This window comes from Colletotrichum abscissum, assembly GCF_030869225.1.
Source record: "Colletotrichum abscissum strain IMI 504890 chromosome Unknown Scaffold_102.1, whole genome shotgun sequence".
Taxonomy (NCBI): domain Eukaryota; kingdom Fungi; phylum Ascomycota; class Sordariomycetes; order Glomerellales; family Glomerellaceae; genus Colletotrichum; species Colletotrichum abscissum.
The window spans coordinates 1-20460 of record NW_026849991.1 but is presented as its reverse complement, the minus strand read 5'-3'; the positions used below and the strand labels follow the sequence as shown (position 1 = coordinate 20460).

General features: G+C 54.0%; 5 protein-coding genes across 5 annotated transcripts; 1 reads left to right on the top strand and 4 right to left on the bottom strand.

Annotated features, from left to right (window-relative positions):
• CABS01_16484 (ATG C terminal domain-containing protein) lies at window positions 1-6330 on the top strand (the record flags this gene model as incomplete). Its single annotated transcript, XM_060549814.1, has 3 exons — window positions 1-174; window positions 261-6251; window positions 6313-6330. The coding sequence occupies 3 exons, from the start codon at window positions 1-3 to the stop codon at window positions 6328-6330; spliced, it is 6183 nt and encodes a 2060-aa protein (XP_060405483.1).
• Window positions 6331-7287: 957 nt separating this feature from the next.
• On the bottom strand, window positions 7288-8514 carry CABS01_16483 (glycosyl transferase family 8; the record flags this gene model as incomplete). Its single annotated transcript, XM_060549813.1, has 2 exons — window positions 7288-8276; window positions 8478-8514. The coding sequence occupies 2 exons, from the start codon at window positions 8512-8514 to the stop codon at window positions 7288-7290; spliced, it is 1026 nt and encodes a 341-aa protein (XP_060405482.1).
• Window positions 8515-11364: 2850 nt separating this feature from the next.
• On the bottom strand, window positions 11365-14496 carry CABS01_16482 (SNF2 super family protein; the record flags this gene model as incomplete). Its single annotated transcript, XM_060549812.1, has 1 exon — window positions 11365-14496. The coding sequence occupies one exon, from the start codon at window positions 14494-14496 to the stop codon at window positions 11365-11367; it is 3132 nt and encodes a 1043-aa protein (XP_060405481.1).
• Window positions 14497-15358: 862 nt separating this feature from the next.
• CABS01_16481 (uncharacterized protein) lies at window positions 15359-16783 on the bottom strand (the record flags this gene model as incomplete). The annotated part of the gene is made up of 6 exons (XM_060549811.1): window positions 15359-16001; window positions 16053-16194; window positions 16251-16259; window positions 16324-16489; window positions 16548-16652; window positions 16721-16783. 6 exons carry the CDS (start codon window positions 16781-16783, stop codon window positions 15359-15361), a joined length of 1128 nt encoding a protein of 375 aa, XP_060405480.1.
• A 721-nt stretch (window positions 16784-17504) lies between these two features.
• Window positions 17505-19481, bottom strand: CABS01_16480 (uncharacterized protein; the record flags this gene model as incomplete). Its single annotated transcript, XM_060549810.1, has 2 exons — window positions 17505-19330; window positions 19385-19481. The coding sequence occupies 2 exons, from the start codon at window positions 19479-19481 to the stop codon at window positions 17505-17507; spliced, it is 1923 nt and encodes a 640-aa protein (XP_060405479.1).
• Between the last annotated feature and the right edge of the window lie 979 nt (window positions 19482-20460).

The following is a 20460-nucleotide window of genomic DNA, read 5'->3' as shown; positions in this document are numbered from 1 at the left end:
ATGGCGACGATATTCCAGAGCTTCAGAAGCTCGACACTGTCGAAGCGCCTACTCATCTACGCCCTCCGGCGTCTGGAACTGCTAGACGAGGAGACGCTGGATATGGAAAACTTGCAGTTTGCGCTGGGCAGGACAACAACGGCAGAGTTCAAGGATGTTGGAGTGCGCCTCAAGGTATGTCCCGTACTGCAGTCAGCCACTTGATGTAAGGTGCCATGCCCAAAGCCGGAGGGCTAACAAGATCCTGTGTACGCCTCTAGAAACTTGAACGACTTCTCCAGCTCCCCGCTTCGTTCCAGGTCCAGAAAGCCAAAGTGCTGAAACTCAACGTTACCATTCCGGTCGACTTTTACACGAGCCCTATCATTATCGAAATCGATGGTGTTGACGTCCGATTGAAGGTGTCGACTCTCGGCGATGACAAAAAGACAAAGGCCGCGGCGAGGAGTGACGATGCTCAAGGCCTACCGAACACGGTCAACCTTGCGCAGTCGTTTCTGAACGAAGATGCGGCGCTCAAAGATGCAAAACTTGCCGAAGAGAAGAAGAGGCTGGAGGATGCTCTTGCAGCCGAGACACAGGATCTAGGCGGTTCCACAATGAGCGAAAGCTCGATGAGCGATGACGGGAGCCAGTTCGGTACAGGGCAGCCGTTGTCTTTACCGGGTTTTCTGGCCGGGTTCCTTCAGGGCATCGTCGACCGCATCCAAGTGCGCATCCGAGGGGTCACGTTTCAAATGGACGTCGAAGTTCCCCTCGAGCCGACCTCGACAACGCCGGAGCTCGTCACTTTTCAGCTCGCGTTAGATCGCATAGACGTTGAAGGTGTTACCGCGGAGGCGCACAACGACGAAGGTGCGCCGACGATTGTGCCGAAAGATGGGAAGCGGCACATTGCACTATCGAAGATACGGGCCTATCTGATTTCAGAGGCGACCGTCTTCTCGCAGTTTGCACGCTCTCCGTCCGTCTCATCGCCATCCATTTCTCAATCACCATCTTTCAGCGAGCGCACCTCAGCATCGAGGCACAGCACCTTCCGACCAACCATGCAGGAGAGCTTCCTGTCCGATTCAGCAGATTTGTCTGAGGTTGACGATGCGCTACTACAGGACAGCGAAGAAGCCTTTAATATTCCGTATGATTTCTCGAGTCAACCAGAAGAACAAGCAGAAGAGGAGGAGCCGACAACGCCCAGGGCATCGATATATCAAGACTTTTCCCCTCAGAGACACATTCCACTATCTCAGTCCACTATCCAAGGAGACGAAGATGAGCCTGTCCCGTGGGCCAGTTTTCAAAGAGAAGCGAGGTCAGAGCCGTCGCTACAATCAGCAGACAATGACATGCTAAATGACGTGGGTTATTTTGCACCTACCGAGGCGTTACAACAATCTGTTGCAGCCTCTCAGAGTTCGAGCTCCGGCGAGGTCGATGATCTGGCACAATCTCACGTATTCACCCACGAAGAAGCTGAGAGTATGTACATGAGTGCCTTTTCGCAGGCCGAGCCAACTGGATCGCGGATGCCAGGAGGGTGGGATGCGGATTCGAGCCCAGAGGCGTCACCCAAGCTCAAAAAGTTGAGCCCTGTGCCGAGACAACAAACTCCACCAGCATTCGAAGCTGCTCCGAGCATTCCGGAGTCAAACCCTCTCGACAATATGGATGCGCCGGCATCGCAGAGGTCTCAATCGCCGCCTCCGGCAGATCAGCCGGATCTTAGATTCGAGGACGCAAAGGAGCCCCTACCGGCGAGTTCCACACGAGAACGGGATGAGTTCGAAGACGCGCCAGCACCGGCAGACGACGTGGCAACCCCAAGAGGACCCACGAGACTGGTCAAAGAACTGGTTTCGCTACAAAACATTTCCCTCTACGTTCCATCGCTGCACCAGCATGTACATGTGCCAGCCGACGCCCAAGCCTCCGTCCTGAGCCAAACACCGGGGTCACCTGGCTTGGCGAGATCAGTCGCGCCTCAACTTCCTGGAGCGTTCTCCGTCTATTCCCCTCCGTCAGCGTCGAGGTCGGGCTTCGCGCCAACGCCAACCGACCTTCACTTCACCGAGCCAGATGATGATAGGGCGTTAGAGGTTCTTCTATCGCCTTTGGAAATCAGATTCGACGCTTCACTGGCATATCTGCTTGCGGTCGTAGCTGGAAAGTTGCTGGACGCATTGAAGAGTAAAGACAGTCCTGCTCCCGCTCTAAAGACGGCTGCAAAGCCGCAGCAAGAATCGACGATGCCCGATATCAACATTGTGTTTGAAAAGATTTCACTGCATTTTCTTCACCAACTGGGTGGTGTTGCTGATACAGCCGAGAGAATACTGGGCTCTCCCAATTTGCAGATGCAACCCGAAATTCTCCTTCGAACGGAGCTTGATAAACTTAACATATCACTCAAGTCATCGAAAAAGGGCCTTGAAACAACCGTGGATCTCGAAAAGTTCCGCTTCGGCTATGCAAGAGACGATATCATCTCATTCGACCAGAACCTCCAGATGAGGGCCTCTGTTATGGACAAGTTTCCTTCAGCCGGCTCTGACGTGACTGTGAAGGTAGTCAAGTCAGCCATATCAACACGGACTGAAGTAACTACTTTGCCATTACTGATACATCTCGATTTGCAAAGACTGGACGAGACATTCAGTTGGTTTGGTGGCTTGAGCAGTTTCCTCAACATGAGCTCCTCAATGTCATCGAATGCGTCACCGTCCGTCAGAGCACCAGTACAACCACCCCCCAAGCCTCGAGGAGTTCGATTTGATGCTCCAATCAACCCGGACGACAAGTCGGCCTCAGCAGAAAACAAGATTGATATGCGAATAGGTGGCTTCAATCTGGAACTGAAGGGCAGAGAGTGCAGTGTTGGTTTGGAGACGAGCGCAGTCAAGATGGTAAGCCGAGATTTGGGAATCGGTTTCGCAATCAGCAAAGTGCGTTTGGCAGGGCCATATATCAGGAATTCCCGAGCAGAACCGCCCATTTCTGCCGAAATTGGAGGTGTACGCTTCGAGTACCTTGCGACGCCAAAGGACAAGGACCTCGAAAGGCTCCTCGAACTCATCATCCCGTCCAAGGTCAAGTTCGACCAGGGCGATGACGAAATCATGGTGGACACGCTCCTACGACAAAGGCGCAAGGGCGGGGTTCTGCGGGTGACTTTCGACCAGTTGAACGTAAGGGTCGATCGCATACATCAACTGAACTGCCTCCCCGCGCTGGGCGAAGAGGTTGCCCGACTGGCGACCGTTGCAAAATATCTCCCAGAAGATGACAGGCCAGGCATCCTGCTTCTGGCTGAGGTCAAGGAGCTCGGTGCGGTCATCGATTTGGGCGGCAAGCTCGGCATGATCAATGCGAACCTGAAGAACTTCGAAGTCGCTCAGATTACGGTCCCCTCGCTGGTGGCATTCGGCATCCATGCCATCTCCGTGGATCGCAACCACCGAGAAGAACTCGTGAGCTCTTCAACAACATTGCCGCCGGGAACGCTCCCCCAAGGCCCCGTCCTCATGGTACGCATGATAGGAGACGAAATGGAGCCGGTGATCAAAATCAAGATGCGCGATATTACAGTCGACTATCGGGTGCCGACGATCATGGACGTCCTTGGACTCGGGGAGGATGCTACACCACAGGATTTCGAGGCCAGCCTTGCTGCCTCTGTGGCCAATCTCGGCGAACAAGCACACTCTGCCTTGACCGGCAAGAAGCCTCAACCCGCCTGCGTGACTGACCCTGCCCGACCGAATAGTAAGCCTATGACGGTCGACTTGGTCTTCCGCGATTGTTTGATTGGTCTGAACCCGCTGGGGCTGCCCTCGAAACTCCTCATCGCCCTGACTGATGCTCGGCTCCAAGTGGTTCTTCCAAAAGACGTGGATACCACGGCCAATTTGGATCTCAATAAGGCCTCGATCTTGCTCATTGATGACGTTACTAATATAGGAGCGAGTTCTACCGTAAATCGTCGGCAGTCTGCGGATATGTCTTCCCAACAGGTCTCGCGACTCGTTTCTCAAGGCTACGTGAGCATCTGCTACATCTCATCTGCAAAGGCAGTCGTCAAGGTGTCGGAAAGCCGTGACGATGGTGAAAAACATGTCGATGTCGAACTCCGTGATGATCTACTTGTACTGGAGACATGCGCCGATTCGACCCAGACCCTCATCACTTTGGCCAACGCGCTGACGCCACCTACTCCACCGAGCAAGGAAAACAAGTATCGCACCTCAGTCGTCCCTGTCCAGGACCTCTTGGCTTCGATTTCTGCCGAGGCTTTTGGGCGAGCAGAAGGTGATTATGACTTTGACAAAGACTTTGAGCTCGCTCAGGAGCTCGGGGGCAGTGATGAAGACGATATGTCAGGCGATGGCAGCCCATTACAAATTGACTCAAGATACTATGAGGACGCCGGCCCCTCGGAGCCCCTCTTCGACGCCGAGGGCTCCATCACATCGAATGCTACAACGACTCAAGATACACATGATGGGGTCTTGCTTACGAGTTTCAATGCAAGTGCATCACACCATTCCGATGACGGCAGCGACCTGGTGATACACGAGAATTTCTTCGATAAGGGCCCCGAGACCGACGGTAGAGCCCAGGTTTGGAACTCATCGAAGAACAGCTATGACCAAGCGCCGAAGGAGCTTGTTAAGAAAAGCCCACTTCGAGTTTCGGTCCGCGACGTGCACGTCATTTGGAACTTGTTCGACGGATACGACTGGGAACGCACACGCGATGTCATCTCCAAGGCTGTACGAGATGTTGAGGATAAGGCCTACGAACGTCGCCGCAGATCAGAGCGTGCTGTTTTTGAAGACGATGCCGAGGAAGATGAGACAGTAATTGGGGATTTCCTCTTCAACTCCATCTACATCGGCATCTCCACAAAACAAGATCCCCGAGAGCTCGCGCAGATGGTCAACCAGGAGTTGAATGACAACGCCACGGAGACCGAGTCTCTCGCCACAACAGCCTTCACAACTACGACCGGCCGAACGGGAGCAGCTAGGCCTAAGAAGAGATTGAGATTGAACCGGAGCAAGCACCACAAGATCACGTTCGAGTTGCAGGGAGTCAATGTTGATCTGATTGCCTTCCCGCCCGACTCTGGCGAGACTCAGAGTTCTATTGATGTACGGATCCAGACTCTGGATGTATTTGACCACGTCCCAACCTCTACCTGGAAGAAGTTTGCAACCTATGACCAAGACGCCGGCGAACGGGAGATGGGCACCAGCATGGCCCACCTTGAATTGCTAACCGTCAAGCCGCAGCCGGATCTTGCAGCTTCAGAGATGGTTCTGAGAGTCACTCTGTTGCCACTTCGACTCCATGTTGACCAAGATGCGCTCGACTTCATTACGAGATTCTTCGAGTTCAAGGACGACAGCGCCCCCGTCCACAGTTCGACAAGCGATGTACCGTTCCTCCAGAGAGTCGAGGTTCACGACATTCCCGTCAAGCTGGACTTCAAGCCCAAGCGAGTCGACTATGCAGGCCTTAAATCGGGCCGAACTACGGAGTTCATGAACTTTATCATCTTGGACGAAGCACGTCTGACACTGAGACACACCATTATCTATGGTGTTTCTGGTTTTGACAGAATGGGCAAGATCCTCAATGACATCTGGATGCCGGACGTCAAGGGCACTCAGTTGGCTGGTGTTCTTGCAGGTCTCGCGCCAGTGAGAGGCATTGTCAACATTGGTAGTGGATTCAAGGAGCTCATCGAGGTTCCCATCAAGGAGTACAAGAAAGACGGACGCATCGTTCGAAGCCTTGGAAAGGGTGCAGCGGCGTTTGCTCGCACCACCGGCACTGAGATGGTCAAATTCGGAGCCAAATTGGCCATCGGAACGCAATATGCACTGCAGGGCGCCGAGGGCCTCCTCAACAAACCCCAGACTGACAACACGTGGGAAGAGGCTGATCTCGATCCAGAAGAGAAGAAGCAGATCTCTCTGTACGCGGATCAGCCCACCGGTGTCATTCAGGGCTTGCGCGGGGGCTACTCGAGCCTAACAAGAGACTTGAACATGGCCCGCGATGCCATCATTGCGGTTCCGGGCGAGGTGATGGATAGCTCAAGCGCGCAAGGTCTCGCCAAGGCCGTATTGAAACGGGCGCCTACCATTATTTTCCGGCCGGCCATTGGAGCTACCAAGGCCATCGGACAGACGCTCATGGGCGCGACGAATAGCCTGGACCCGCAGAACAGGCGGAGAGCCGAGGAGGTGAGTCACCTTAAACCGCGTTATATCTTTGTCAAGATGTCTTTACTAACTCTGCCGTTAGAAATACAAGAGGCATTAAAGACTAGTGTGGAGATTCTTTCTTTACAAGAAATGCACACGCATTACATACACCAGATACCAGGAATTAGGCATTCGGGGCTTTTTTCACTACCAACTCCTTTTTTCCAATTGTTTATTGAAATCATTTGCGGCGTTACCGTCAGACAACAAGTCCAATACGACCGCATGAGACCGCATCATAGACTGGCGAAGGAGGACTTTCATTTTTCAACTGCAGAGATCAAACAGGTTGCTATCGTGAACTGGTCATCATCATCAGTCTAGGTCTCTCTCCCTTTCTTTTTGTCATTGATTCAGCCTGGGGATTTGGGGGAATCGGGAATGGGAAAGGTTTTTGGATTTTGTTGTTCGTGGAGGGAGAAGGGGGAAAGCAGTTGGAGCGAAAAGAGGGTTGTAGACTGTCTTTTGAATCAATGTAGTTCCTGTAGGGTGTTGATAATCATACGTTTATTGAAGAAGTGAGAGATATCCTTCCAAGGTGATGAGGAAAGCTTTGAACTTGGGCAGTATTTTGTCATTTTGAGAGAGTCCGAGGATGGAGTGTATCTACTCTTACTGCGAGTCGGGTTCTTGAGGCGTCAACATGGAATGATGGATGTCGCGGGAACAGTGAGATGAAGTATCGTCAAATTTGCTGTGACTATGATGTACGGTTGTATGAAGGTTGAGCCATCAACAGCCAGGAGGAGATTGAGTCTCGTTGATAAACAAATCAGCCCCGGTCAATGTGCTTTTCAGAATGCGATCAATACCCCGGGTATTATATTTTGCAAAACCTGTCGTCGACGAAGACATGTATCTAATGAGCCCCATTACTCATGGCCGGTTATCCCAAACAAATTCTCAGAAATCTGAACAGCACAATAAATATCAAAACCAATAAGAGCCATCAAGGCAACAAGACGGTCTTCTTCCCATCATTAACTCCCCGTACCGATGTCACACTTTGCAATTCTCAAAACTTATCATCGACCCCCTGGGCAATCTCGATCGCCTTCCTCTCCCGGTTGAAGTCAACCCACCACCGATGGCTCTCCTCCGTCCCCGTCCACTCCCCCGTCACGGCATCAATCTCGTCCCACGGCTTGGGCGCCAAGATGTAATGCACGTTCTTCACCTCCTCGTCCCGCCAAATCTCCCCGTGCACCCCGTCCCACCGCAGCGTCTTGAGCGCGTTGTACACGTACGGCAGCGCCACCCACCGGCCCCGGTACAGATCCGACAGCAGGCTCTGGTCGGCGAAGTCCATGTCCATGGCGCCCTGCTCCATGTGCTTCACAATCTGCCGGAACAGCGCCTCGGACGGGTTCACGACCTGCAGGCCGCCGTTCATGAAGCCCAGGGGGGAGGCCGTGACGGGGTCCGGGCCCGTGTGCTGCGCCGCGTCCGGGTCGGCGTGCTGCGTGCTGAAGGCGCAGTTCTCGGGCGTCCAGTCGGGGGGGTAGTGCGGCTTCTTGAGCGGGTTGCACACGCAGGCGTGGCCGGCGGCGAAGACGCGGGTGCTCGGGTTCTTGACGGCCAGGTCGTCGAGCGTCGGGCTCTTTGGGGGGCTGCCGCCGCCGATGGCGGCGCCGGGGGTCTGCTCGGCGGCGAAGTCGCCGTCGTCGAGCTCGAGCTCCATGAGCTCGTCCATGTTGCGCAGGACGAGCATGTCCGAGTCGAGCTGGACGACGCGGGAGTACTGCGTCAGGGAGAAGGGGGAGAGCTTGCTCCAGCAGTCGTAGAAGCGCGGGTCGTTGGAGTAGTCGCGGCCCTTTGTCGGGAGGAGGTACTCGATGCGCTGGGCGGGGATCCCGCGGCGCTCGAGGGCGGCGAGGCCCTCGGCGGGGAAGGTGTCTGTGTAGAGGGCGACGAGGGGGTAGGCTGAGCCGGACTTGATGAGGGAGTGGTTGAGGGTGAGGAGGCCTGAGAGGTAGTCGAGGTTGGTGATGAGGGTCGTCCAGACTGTGTGTTGCGGTTAGCTTTTTGGTGCTCGTAGGGGAAATTTCATCGTTTGCGACAATGGCGACAGCGTTGGGAGCATTGGCCTTTGAGAAAGCAAGTGAGATGGCGGAGGAACCAAGAGGAAACAATGTTCCAGTCTCATGTTATCTTGCGTTGTGACAAGAGAGGTGTAAAGGCGCAAAAAGAAAAGGGATCACAGACCCTTGTCCGACTCTACGGCGCGTTTCCCGTCCGACATATTGGCGGCAGTGGTGGGAGTGGTGGTGTCGGTGATGATTGCCACGATTGCGACTTTAGCCTCACTTTTTCAGAGAGACCTTATCTTCTGCGACTGTTTGCCCTGTATGTATGCGCGCCGCGCGTGCGTATGTGAGTGTGCGTGCGAATCTGGCGGGGCAGATTCCGATGGTGGAGGCGGGGTAGGTATCGAGATAACACGCTCTCTCTCGAATGGCCAGCAGCTTCTGTCGGAATCACCGGGATAGAATTACCTGGTGAGCTTCTTTCTGCGGAATCGCGTTGCTCCTTTGCGATTGTTGGCGTTCGGTGTCCGTCGTCGTCAAGCTTCCTCAGTGATGTCAAGCAGGAGTATGGGAGGGAGAGAGACAAGAGAAGAAGGAGAAGGAAAGGAAAAGAGAAAGGTAGATGAGGGAAGGGAACGGGAAAGGGAAAAAGTCGATTCACGAGATTAGCATTTTCACGGGAATGCAAAGTAGTACTCAATGGCAACTGCTAATTTAGTGTTTAGTCAAAGGTACCTCAGCTTCCCGTCCCTCCTTCTCCTCCATCAGCTAGCTATTCTCGTTACGGGATTACGGATACAAAGAAAAAAAGTAGCAAAGCGCAAGCAGAGCAACAAAATAAAAGCCCCGAACGGACCACGAGTCATCCCAACGATGTGGTATTGGACACGCCCAAAAGGACCTGAAGGGAACTTTTTGCCAAAATAGGTCCCCTCCACCTCACGGAGTCTTCGCCGGGCCTGCCTCCTGGTCGTGGCTCACGGTCCTAGGCTGAACCGGGGGGGTTGGAAGAGAGAAATCGCTGATAAACAGCGACTGAGTCCGATCGGCCGTCATATCGATGACGCCATCGTTCTTTGGAAAATCGCGGATGCCCGAGAGCACGTACCTGAACAGCCTGGGGAAAACACTATTACCGCTGAGATTGCTTACAAAACAAAACGGAGACAGATAGCAAAAGAGGTACCCCGTAAGGAGAGCGGGCCGGAGAGATTCGGACTTACTCCTCTTTGGGTCCTCCACTCAACCTGAACTCTGTCTAGGTAGGTGGTGGTCAGAGAGAGGGTGACTCGTCCATGGTGGTTGGTGTAGTTTGCGACACAAGGGCGTGGAGCGAATGAATGAGAACTATCCGTATCCGTTCTTAGCATCTTCTATTCTGTTGTCTCGCATGGATTAACATGGCACAATAAGAAATTGCCCATGTTCATAAAAGAGGGGTCGCTTTCCCATGACTTCCGGCTTTGCCAATGTGTGAGAGTCATAGACTTTCCGGTGTACACTCGTGTATTGCTCAGAAATAATACGGCAAAACACATAAACACGGCAACTTATCATAGAGTTCATCCCTGCATCTGACACCTCTAACCTAATGCAACTGCGTTGTTTCCCGGACCGGACCTGGAGCAAACAAAGGGCTGGGCAACAACTAACTCACTTCTCAACAAAAAGATTGCAACATTGTCAGCCCTATTTTCAGCATATGTGTCCCCCGAGACGATTATTAACGTCTTCTACGGTTACTCCCATCTACCTGACCCTTCTGGTTTTACCTGATCTCCGCTGCCCACCATCCTATAGCTCCCGCGTTGCGAAAGAAGTCGGCGCAAAGAAACTTGTCGCAAAAGAGCTTCGGGAAACCCCCCCCCCCCCCCCCCCCCCCCCCCCCCCCCCCCCCACCCCCCCCCCCCCCCCCCCCCCCACCCCCCCGCCCCCACACCCCCACACACCGACCCCCACGCTCTATTCCTGTCCGACGCCTGACCTCGCCCTACCCGCCCCCCCCCCCCCCCCACCCCCCCCCCCCCCCCCCCCCCCAAAATCCTTGCAACGAGCTTCGTCAACGAGCAGCTTAGATCGGACGGCGCAACCAATGACAGAGCTCGATGCCAGTTGACGTGCTTTTTGCGATCCCGGGCCACCTAGCCCAGCAGCCAGCTGCATCCAGCATGTGCACTGCGCGCGCGCGCGCGAGAGAGAGCGAGGTGCATCTGCTGGTATTTGCATAAGCTACCTTACGGATCAGGTACTTCGTACCCTCCCCTCCTCTCTGTGGAGAAACATCGGTTTCCGAGATTCCGGTCCGATTATCGTCGCGGTGATTATCTCGGCCTCGTTCAGACTCGCGCGGTAATGGCTCGCTATTCACACACACACACACACACGCGCGCGCGCGTACAGGGGTTGTTCGAATCGAAGGCACCTTCCTCTAAAAGACGAAAACACTCACCCTTCCCATGAGTGCCGTCAAAGTCCACTTTGCCATCTGGGGTATGTAGTTGACTGAAGAGGGCCAGCTAGGCCGATCAGCTATCACCATTGCACAATTCCTTGTCATACCGCAAATGGACTCACAAGTGAGACATTTGCGAACTACTGAGGTTGTTGTCGTGAATAATGTATAGCGGCAACGATGCCACTCTCACCTGTCTCCTAAGCGTCAATACTCACGACAAGGACACCAAAGATTGTACGTCTCGGGCCTCTTGTTTCTTTCTACGGTATGCGTCTTTGGGGGAGACGGTTTGCTGGTAATGGCGGCGACAAGACAGCCGTGACAAGTATATGGTGTCTCTCAGTATTCTGCTAGATCCAGACGAGGTTCTATTGCTGAAATGGTACTCTTCACAGCGGGACTGGGACAACCATCAAATTGCAAGTGAAGATGTTTTTGAAAGTAGTGCTCAAGCAGGGGCTAGATTGTCTAGACCGGGAGAGGGAGAAGGGGGTTGCATGACTGGGACCCTTGATACCGAGGCTGTGAAGCCCATCTCTATTACTCTTGATAGATATTTCTAAAGATCCTAAACGCCGTGGGGTATCTCATAGCCATTGCCTAAACGCCATCAAAGCTCATCATCATCACTGTCGTAGATGAAAATCGGCGTCCGCTTGGGACCACCGCCGTTCTCGACCTCAACCGTCGACTTCCTCTCCGCGTCGTCTTCCTTCTTGACGTCCTCTTCTTCCGTCTCCGTGCTGCTGTCATCAATCATCAGGTTCTCCTGTTTAGCCTCCACCTTGACCACAGTCCCAGGCTCATCCTTCACCTCGGCCTTAACCTCCTCCTTCACAGCCGCCTCCTCCGCCTGCGTCTCCGCCTTGACAGTCTCCTCCGCCAACAACTTGCCCTCGCGAATCTTGTAGAAGGATTCCAGGCAATTCCGCCTCTGCGCCTGCGTCCAGCTCCCGACGACCAGCGCAAACTCCGTAGCCGTCGCGAACCCGAACTCGCGCGCCATGGAGCAGAATTGCCGTCGCATGGCGTCCTCTGGCGGATTGTAAACATAAGAGAAACCCTTCAGCTTCTGCGCCTGCGCGTCAAATACCTGACTATCCGCAAACAGCGCGCTGTCGCCCTCCCCTTCGATATCGGAGCTGGCGGCCATCTCCGCCTTGCGCGAGAGCTGTTCCTCAATCTTGGACGTGCCAATCACTTCCGAGTTCTCGTGCGTGTACTCGACGCCTGCCGAAGACAGGATAGCCTGGACGGCGTCGCTCTTGGCCTGTTGATTCTTTGCTTTTTCGCCACCAGCTTTTGCGGCGAGGAAAGCTGCGAGCTGGCCCATGTCCCCGTCTTCCGACGCGTCCGCCGCACCCTCCAGCTTCACCTTGCCCAGCTCCTCGCCTTCCTCCTTGGCGAGCTTCTCCATGTCGACGGTGGTCATTGCGATACCGCTCCCGGCTTTCGCTTCGGCGATGTTGGTCTTGTTGACAATGTCGCGGATCACAAGCTGGTTCTCGCGGTACGTGAAGAGGTTCTCCAACCCAAAGATCTCGCCTTTGCGCTCAGAGTCCTGCTGGACACCTTTGAAGTAGCGTCGTTCGGATGAAGCTGTGTAGCCAATGTTTGCTTGCTGCTGCTTGTAAATCTGTCTCGCGTAGACAATCTCCTCAATGGTTCCGGTAGAGACAAGCCGAAAGACGTCAACATCCCGAACTTGACCGATACGGTATGCTCGATCTTGGGCCTGGAGATCGTATGACGGATTCCAATGAGGATCGACAATGACTACCTTGTTCGCAGAAGTGATGTTCAAACCAACGCCACCAGCTTTGGTCGAGATCAAGAAGACGAACTGAGTCGGGTCAGAGTTAAAGTCATCCACAGCCTTTTGTCTGTCCTCGTAACTAATCGACCCGTCCAGATATGTGACACTGTAGCTGGTGTTGTGGAAGAGATGCTGAAGAATGCGAAGCAAGCGAACGCTGTGCGAGAAGACCAATACTTTGTCGCCGCTGTCATGCCAGAACTTGAGGAGCTTCTTCAAGACCTTCCACTTGCCGCAAAATTCCGGGTTAGCCAGGTTCATGATCGCGTCTCTATTTTGGTAGAGGTATTTCCACGTGTCTGGGCAGCAAGTCTGTAGCGTGCGCATTTCTCTTTTGTGCTTGTCGTCTTGCTCGTTTCCCGTAGCCGGAATTAGAAGGGTGAGGTGATTCGACAGTTTCTGCAAGGTCGTCACGCAGGGGAAGATGATGGACTGCCACCCCGTACCATCGTCAAGAGTCTTGCGACAACACCAGCCTTGCTTGTTGCCGGAGCCACATTCACATGGGTCGGACAGGGTGCGCAGAAGTTCGACATCAGGCCTACTGATGAAGTTCTTGTACGCTTCCTGCTGCTGGTCCGTGAGAGGGCAAAAGACGACTCGGTCGCTCTTCTTGGGCAGCTGGTGAGCGATCAGTGTCTTCATTCTGCGCAAGAAGAAGCCCGGGAGCAGATTCGTGACGAGCTTCCTAGCGGTAGTTCGAGCGTCCCGCAACTGGTTCAGAGTCGCATCGTGGGATTGACCCCGTGTCAAAGGTCTGGTGATGGTGGTGTTCCATTCCGATAGTGTGCCAAAATGGCCAGGGTTGGTCCAGTTCAGGAGAGTCCACAGTTCCTCGTATTTGTTTTGGATCGCTGTACCTGTCAAGCCGATGCGACACAGCGCATTCACGTCGTTCATTGCTTTGGTGACCTCGGAGCTCCTTTCCTTCATTTGGTGACATTCGTCGGCGACAACCGCGTCCCACTTGACGGTGTTGACCAAGCTCTTGTGGTTCTTGTACGTCGAATAGGTCGTTATCATGATCTCTATCCGGCCTGCTCTGGCAGCGGACAGCACGTCCTCTTTTCCCGCGCCGTGGAAAACGTCGACCTTCCACCATCCCCAGCGAGTCAACTCATTCTTCCAATTCTCAATGATGGAGCCTGGACAGATGATCAGAACGGTCGGATACCAGCGACCGGACACATCACGGATCTTCTTGAGCCGCTTCTTGTCCCGCTCATCGGCGGTTTTGCCAAAAGCTGCCGTAAGGAACGTCGCAACCTGGACAGTCTTGCCGAGGCCCATGTCATCTCCGAGAATCCCTCCCCTCTGGTAGACGAACAGACGGTGCAGGAACTTGACACCAACGATCTGGTACTCACGCAAGTACTGCGCGATAGACGCCGGTATTATACCTGCCGAATACTCGAGCTCGACATCTTCGTACGGCCTGCAGGGCTTGATCTTGGTGCTCTCGTCGAAATGTGGACGCCGCTCGAGGTTTTCCGGTCGATCGTCTTCGGAGAATACAACGTCTGAGTAGTCCGGTGGTAGCAACAGTCCTGCTTCCTGCAGTCGTTCCCGGGTGTGGTCGAATTGTTTCCTTCGCTCCTTCAAATAGTCGGGCGCTTCCGCAACATCTAGATCGTCCTCCTCTTCGGTACCATCGATCTTGACTACTCCGTTCTTCTTGGATGGACGGCCCTTGCCCTTCGCCTTATCTTTCTTTCCCTTGTCAGTTGCGGCTCGCCGCCCCCTCTGTTTCTTGGGCTTGGGGAGCTCCAAGTCGGAATCGGCGTCCCAAACCTCCTTCTCCTCAAAATCGACGTCAACCTTTCGTTTCCCGAGGGCTTTATTGCTAGGATGCTGAGGTTCGTCGATTTCCGATACTGTCTCGCCATCCGATATTACTATCGCGTTTTCCTCGACCGGTCGGGTCATTGTGGTCGCGATCGCATGAATCGCATGGCGTCATGGGTGTGAAGACAAGATGTGAGGATGGTGGGGGTTTGTGAGTGACGCGACGGGACGCGACAGTCAAGGTATTAGCACCTTGGAGGAAAGTTTCCAGGTGCTACAGGCCTAGGCAGCGCTGAAGGATGCGGGGCATGCAACTGGAGATGTCACCACCTCGTTTAAACGATACTACTGTGTTAGTACGTACTCTGAGAACTATATCCTATAAACCGCTTCAATCATCGGTTGGCCAAGATGCCACCGAGGTTTTCGGCGAGCTTTTCATACTCCTTGCAACTCCTGCTCTGCTCGTATGAGTTGGTGAACCATGGTTTGAAACTCATCTGCACAGCACATCTCAGAAAGACGATCTCACTCTGGCGTCACGCCTGAAACTGAGTCTGCTTGGCTCTACGTGCCTCTGAGATGGGTGATATTATATCATACGAGCACGTATGCGGAAATTTCTACTCAACCATGTCTAATATTGGCTCTGCAGTCGTCAGCATCCAATATCTGAGTTCTCTCCAGGATTGAAAAGTGCAGAGAGGATATAATCGTTTGGATCTCCCCTCAAGCACGCAAGACTTGCCATGATCCAATTGGAAGACAATTAGTTATTGGAAGTCTATGTAGAAGCCAGTCCCTTAACCTGGGACCTTGTTGCGGAAGATGACATTGCTAAACCAGCACAGCATTCTTTTCTGCACATACACTCTCCAGTTCTCAACCCATCCTTTTGCTCCATTTGGGTATCAGTATATACAAAGTCAGACATGATGGGGTATGCTTCAATGCTCCAATACCAAATTACGCGCCAACCACCATGTGCCCACGGTTGTGTCACTCATACCGTCTCAATGCCTTTCAAGCTTTTCGTGCTCGTATCGCCGCTCTGCGTTTCCAACTCATAGGTATCCCCTTTACTGTAGGAACCCGCACGCTCGGCACATTCCCTTCGGTACCCCGCCTCTTCCAACTGCTTTGCCGCGCTGGGGCTGCGTAATACATCCCCTTCCTCCTCATCAATGTACTTGAGAACCATCGTCCCCAGCCAGTTCCCAAACCTGGCGTTATTAGGAGGCGTCCTCGGACCGCGCAGCCGATCGTAGTAGTCGCGAATATACGGGCCGCGGCGCCAAAACGCCCTTGTGAACAGCGGGCTCAGGACCGGCAAGGTGACGGTGATGAGTCCGACGGCGGTCTCGCGGAACCCCCAGCGGTTGATGTTGATGACTGACGGCGCACCGCCCAAGGTCGTGACCGCACGAACGATGGCAGTCGAAATGACAAAGACGCCGGACGAGAGCAGGATGCCGACGCCGATCTTGCGTCTAAGGGACACGCGGAGGTGCCAGAGAATCGGGACGGGGATGGAGAGGAGGGCGGCGTCGGTTAGAACGTTGAGCCATAGCAGCATCCAGAAGTTTTGTGGTCGAAATGTGCACTCTGGGCCTGGTAGAGGTCGGATTCGCCAGTTGTCGGAATAGCTATTCAAAAGTGTCAGGAAAGCGATCGCGGTTGGCATTGGGGCCACGTACGGTTGGCAGCTGAGTGTCACGGTGAGACACAGCACGACGTAGGATAATCCGCAGATCCAGAACAATGCGACAAGACTCCGTCTTCGTAGAATTCCGAGTGTTAGACGCTTGTAGAAGAAAAGTACGGTGAACTTCAAGACCCCTAAGAGTCACGGGTCAGGCCGGAGTGTCAACTTGGGTGCAGGTGAAGCTTCTTACAGATGCATCCTTTAATTAACGTTAGTAATCTCGAATGATTCAAACAAGTTCCGATGCGTCAGGTATTACTTACCAGGGTACGTGTACCATGACATGAACTCCAATTTCGATCCCAGCTGAAGAACTGCAACATCGTGATCCGACAGCGACGGTACTGCATCTGAAGTAATGTCGATATTGGCCCCTGTGTAATAGCAGATTTGGACTACGTAAACATTGATGCTGTATAACACGAGATACTGTAGCGCATCAATACCAATGCCAACTTTTGAAAGATGTGCTCTTCCAGTAACTCACAGGTAAAGCCAAATAATCGTCGCCGCGGAAGCCTCGAATCCCGACGGTACGGACACGAACTGCGAATCGTAGAAGAATTATGAAGACGCCGATGGCATACCAGGCCTGCCAAGCAATACCCATTAGCTCCAGGCGTGTTGATTGTAGGCCGGGGAAACAAGAGGGGAGCTTACCCAGACTTCGGGCAGATAGCTGTCGTCTTTTTCCAAGTGCACATTTGGACTTGGCTCCAACATGATCTCGTGTTGATTGTGGCGAGCATCCGCATCTCGGTCGGCGGATGGTCAATCACAATCGATGGGAAAGCTGTGGTGGAGTAAAGAGGGCAGACAGACGATTCAGAGGAACGATCCAAGGGCATCCCCCCTCACACATAAGGAAGAAAAAAGAGCTCGTTGCAGTTCCGGGTTAACCCCCTCTCCGGCGATCCCAAGCCGAATAAGACAATGAGCATGGGGGGATCTTGCGGGCGGGACAAAGAATAGCTTCCTTGCGAAGAAATCCAAATCGAGCAACGCTAATCGGAGGGTGCCCGGACAGAAACTCTATTTAGTGAGGTTGCCATTGGCACGTTGCTGCCACCGGCAAGCGATCAAAGATCCAAGGGAGCTAAGACTTGGGACGTGGCACTCGGACCTCTTCGATCTCAAATAGCAACGTGGGTGCGAGAGTCATGGTATACTGGGTATTAGGCACTCTTCTCGAGGCTGAAGGTGCAATTCGACCGAGCCCATCGTCTGGAGATGTGACCCCCGGCTCGCCGGCTTTGTCCTTTCCGTCGTTGATCGATTGGTGATCGACTTAGTGTAGATCGGGCGGATAGACCAGTCTCCCACATCACGGACCTTTCGGGACGCCACGTGGGAATCTCCTGAGATGGTTTGCGTCCTTTCACAACAGGCTTGAACGATGACACGTTGAACTTTATTATTCTTGCATATGGGCAACTGCAGCCTCCTAGAGCTTTGAGAGAGGCGCTTTGCTTGAGCCCGATCTACCATAGACGATGGTGAAGTTCCTTTCCAGTCTGTCTTGTGTGCCAAGCTGCGGCTCATCTGAAGTTCCTGGAGTCGGTCTCCCAAATGTCTGACCACCACAGCGAGCTTGATGGCGGGAGAGAACGTCGAATGCTGCTTGGCTTCCGCCTTTCCCATAGTCTTCGTGGAGCAGCACGCCAATGAGCGCTTCTGCCACGGCCCAGAGGATGTGTCTTGCATCCACAATGAGATCTGCTTGTGACTTGTCCATCAGGGAGGATTTGACTGCACTCCACGAGTCTACCGGTTTCCATACATTGGGCTCTCCTACCGTATGATTTTGGGCAAAGAAAGCATCGAGGGCGTCCATGGACTCTTGTCCTCCCTTTGGATGCTTCAACGCTCGCAAGAAGTCCGTTGCGAGGACATCCGTAGTGCCCTCCCAGATTGACAGCACGCAGCAGTCACGGTATAGTCTGGCGATGTTCAGATACTCGGTCTCCTCGTTCAGCATGTACCCGACACCTCCGAGAGCCTCCATGCAACTGTACAGCAGCGGGATCGACTTCTTGCAGACATATGCCTTGCAGAGCGGTGTCAGGATGCGCAAAAGGGGCGCAATGTGCTTCTGGTCTGGCGTGATCGCAGCAAGAGCATTCGATAGGCCAGATCCGTCCGCTTGAGGATTCTCGTCCAGTCCCAAAATGTATGCCGTGAAAAACGTCAGCAGCATGAGACCGTGATACTCCCCAGTCATCTCCGCCAAAGTGTGCATGTGTAGTGGGCTTTCCGCCAGAAGCATCCGCTGACCCCTTCCTGCGCCGACTTGTCTGACTTTGGCGTACGCCCTCGCGATAGCTAATCCTCGGCCCACGTATCCTACAGCACCTACGGCGGAGTGTATGCGCGTGAGCGTGAGAATGGTGCTGATCTCGTTGATGCCGCGGCCCTCCTGGCCCAGGAGCCACCCTCGCATGCCATCAAGCTCGAGCTCGGCCGTGGGGAGCGACTGCGTACCAGACTTGTTCTTCAGTCGTTGGATCCGGACGCCGTTCAGCTCCGTTCCGGCGGCGCCCTTGGGCCGCCCCGTCATTGTGACTGCCGTGGGGTTGTGTCGCCTCATTGGTGCGAAGAAGGCACTGATGCCGCTTTGCGTCCTCGCAAGGAGGACGGTCATGGCAGAGTCGGTGGCGCTGGAAAACCACTTGAATCCAGAGATTGACCACGGGCCTAGAGGGATGTTCTCCGCCGCGTTTGCCAGCGCCGTTTCCGAGGATGGAGTGTGCTGGGCAACTGTTTCGGTGAGGGATACATCGCTTCCGCCGGTTCGCTCCGTCATCCACTGCCCGCTAGTCCAGGCAGTTGTTGGATCCCGTGACAGGAGATGTTGAAGAGCATTCTCTAGTGCCATTCGTTGCGTTGGTTCGATGTCTCTAGATAGGTGAAGTTGCAGGAGCCGAGCGGCGCCATCTTGCATAGCCGATGGGCAGGTGACGTTCGAAGCCGAACTCCCCCATAAGTGAATCCTCAAGAACTGCACTACGCGGGCGGAGGAGCCGAGTGAGGCGTCGTACCCTGTAGCGACGATGCCCTTTCGAATGCCAAAGTCTTGCAAGCTGCGCCAGCCTTCGCCGACGACCAGCTCGGATGTTGGCCGCCCAAAGGAGTCACGGCCGCTGCCCTTTAAGTACGGCTTGTTCTTCTCCGAGTCTGTAATCCAGGAGAAGACTTGGTCGGATAGCACATCCTCGCCGAGTTGCGCAATGTCGACTTCGACACGCTCGATGATATCCTTTGGTAGGAATACTAGATAGGTTCAGAAACATGGGACGAAAAGAGTTTACTGGGTCAGTTACGTACACCTCAAGGCCCTTTGAAAGCTGGCATCATCGAAGAATTGGTTCGGCAGAACCGGGAGTTCCTGGAAAAAGCCGGTATTCGAAGTGGATGGTTTCATGGCGGCGTATCTCGGACACTAAGATCTTTGGCAAACGGTCACGGTGGTTGAGAGGCTTCAAAAACTTGAAGACTGCCTTGAAGCTCCTAAAACCTCAGGTGAACTAGGAACAGGTGTATGGCCACAGAGCCCCAGATTCAAACCCCAGATTTGGGCCATGTGAGACATCCGCGGGGCCGGTAATTTGTGGGGTTACCGAGGGACCCCACAAAGCAGAAGCCGACGATGGACCCACAAAGTGCCGAGAAAGGCTTTCCTGGCCCAAAAGCTGTCTCGGCCGAGTCTCCGCCACGATCCCATCTCTGCGAAGCATCTCCATCCCATCTTGAATGGAAAGCCAAGCCTCCCGGTGGTCGGCTCAACAATGATCCATCAAGCTGTCTTCCACTGGCAAGCTCGGCACGGAAGCTCACATTGCTAGTCTTGGACAACATCATATCCCCAATCGAACGCGTGGACGCGATCCACTCACCGCCAGATCGAGCCGACAAGCCTCAATCTCACAAACTAGGACCATCGCCGGACATGCGCTTGGCCCTACGTAACAGCGAAGAGCCAGCTCTTGCCTGCATACCGGCATTCTAGTAAGGTAGCGTCGCTTAGCGCTCTCAGAGGCCTGCATGAAGATTAGCAACGCCGGTACAACGAAACGATGCTACCAGAAGCAAGCGCAATAGTCCTGAAATCAATCACCAATGTCCGACCGGGCATCCAGAGCTAAGGCAGGAGAGATTGGTTTCATTTGCGGGTTGGGAGACAGCCCATGAGGCTTGCCGTGTGGCTGAAGCGATGGTTGGGCGAGAACGGGGGACGCCCTACAATATTGGATGTGACTGTGACGTCACACTCACCTTGTTCGGTGAGTCTTGATTTCTGGTCCCATCTTGGACAAAACGACACGACACAACGTTCATCAATGATCAGCCACAACTGGCCAAACATGTCGCAAGGCGCTGGCCGCGTGATGCCCCCCCCCCCC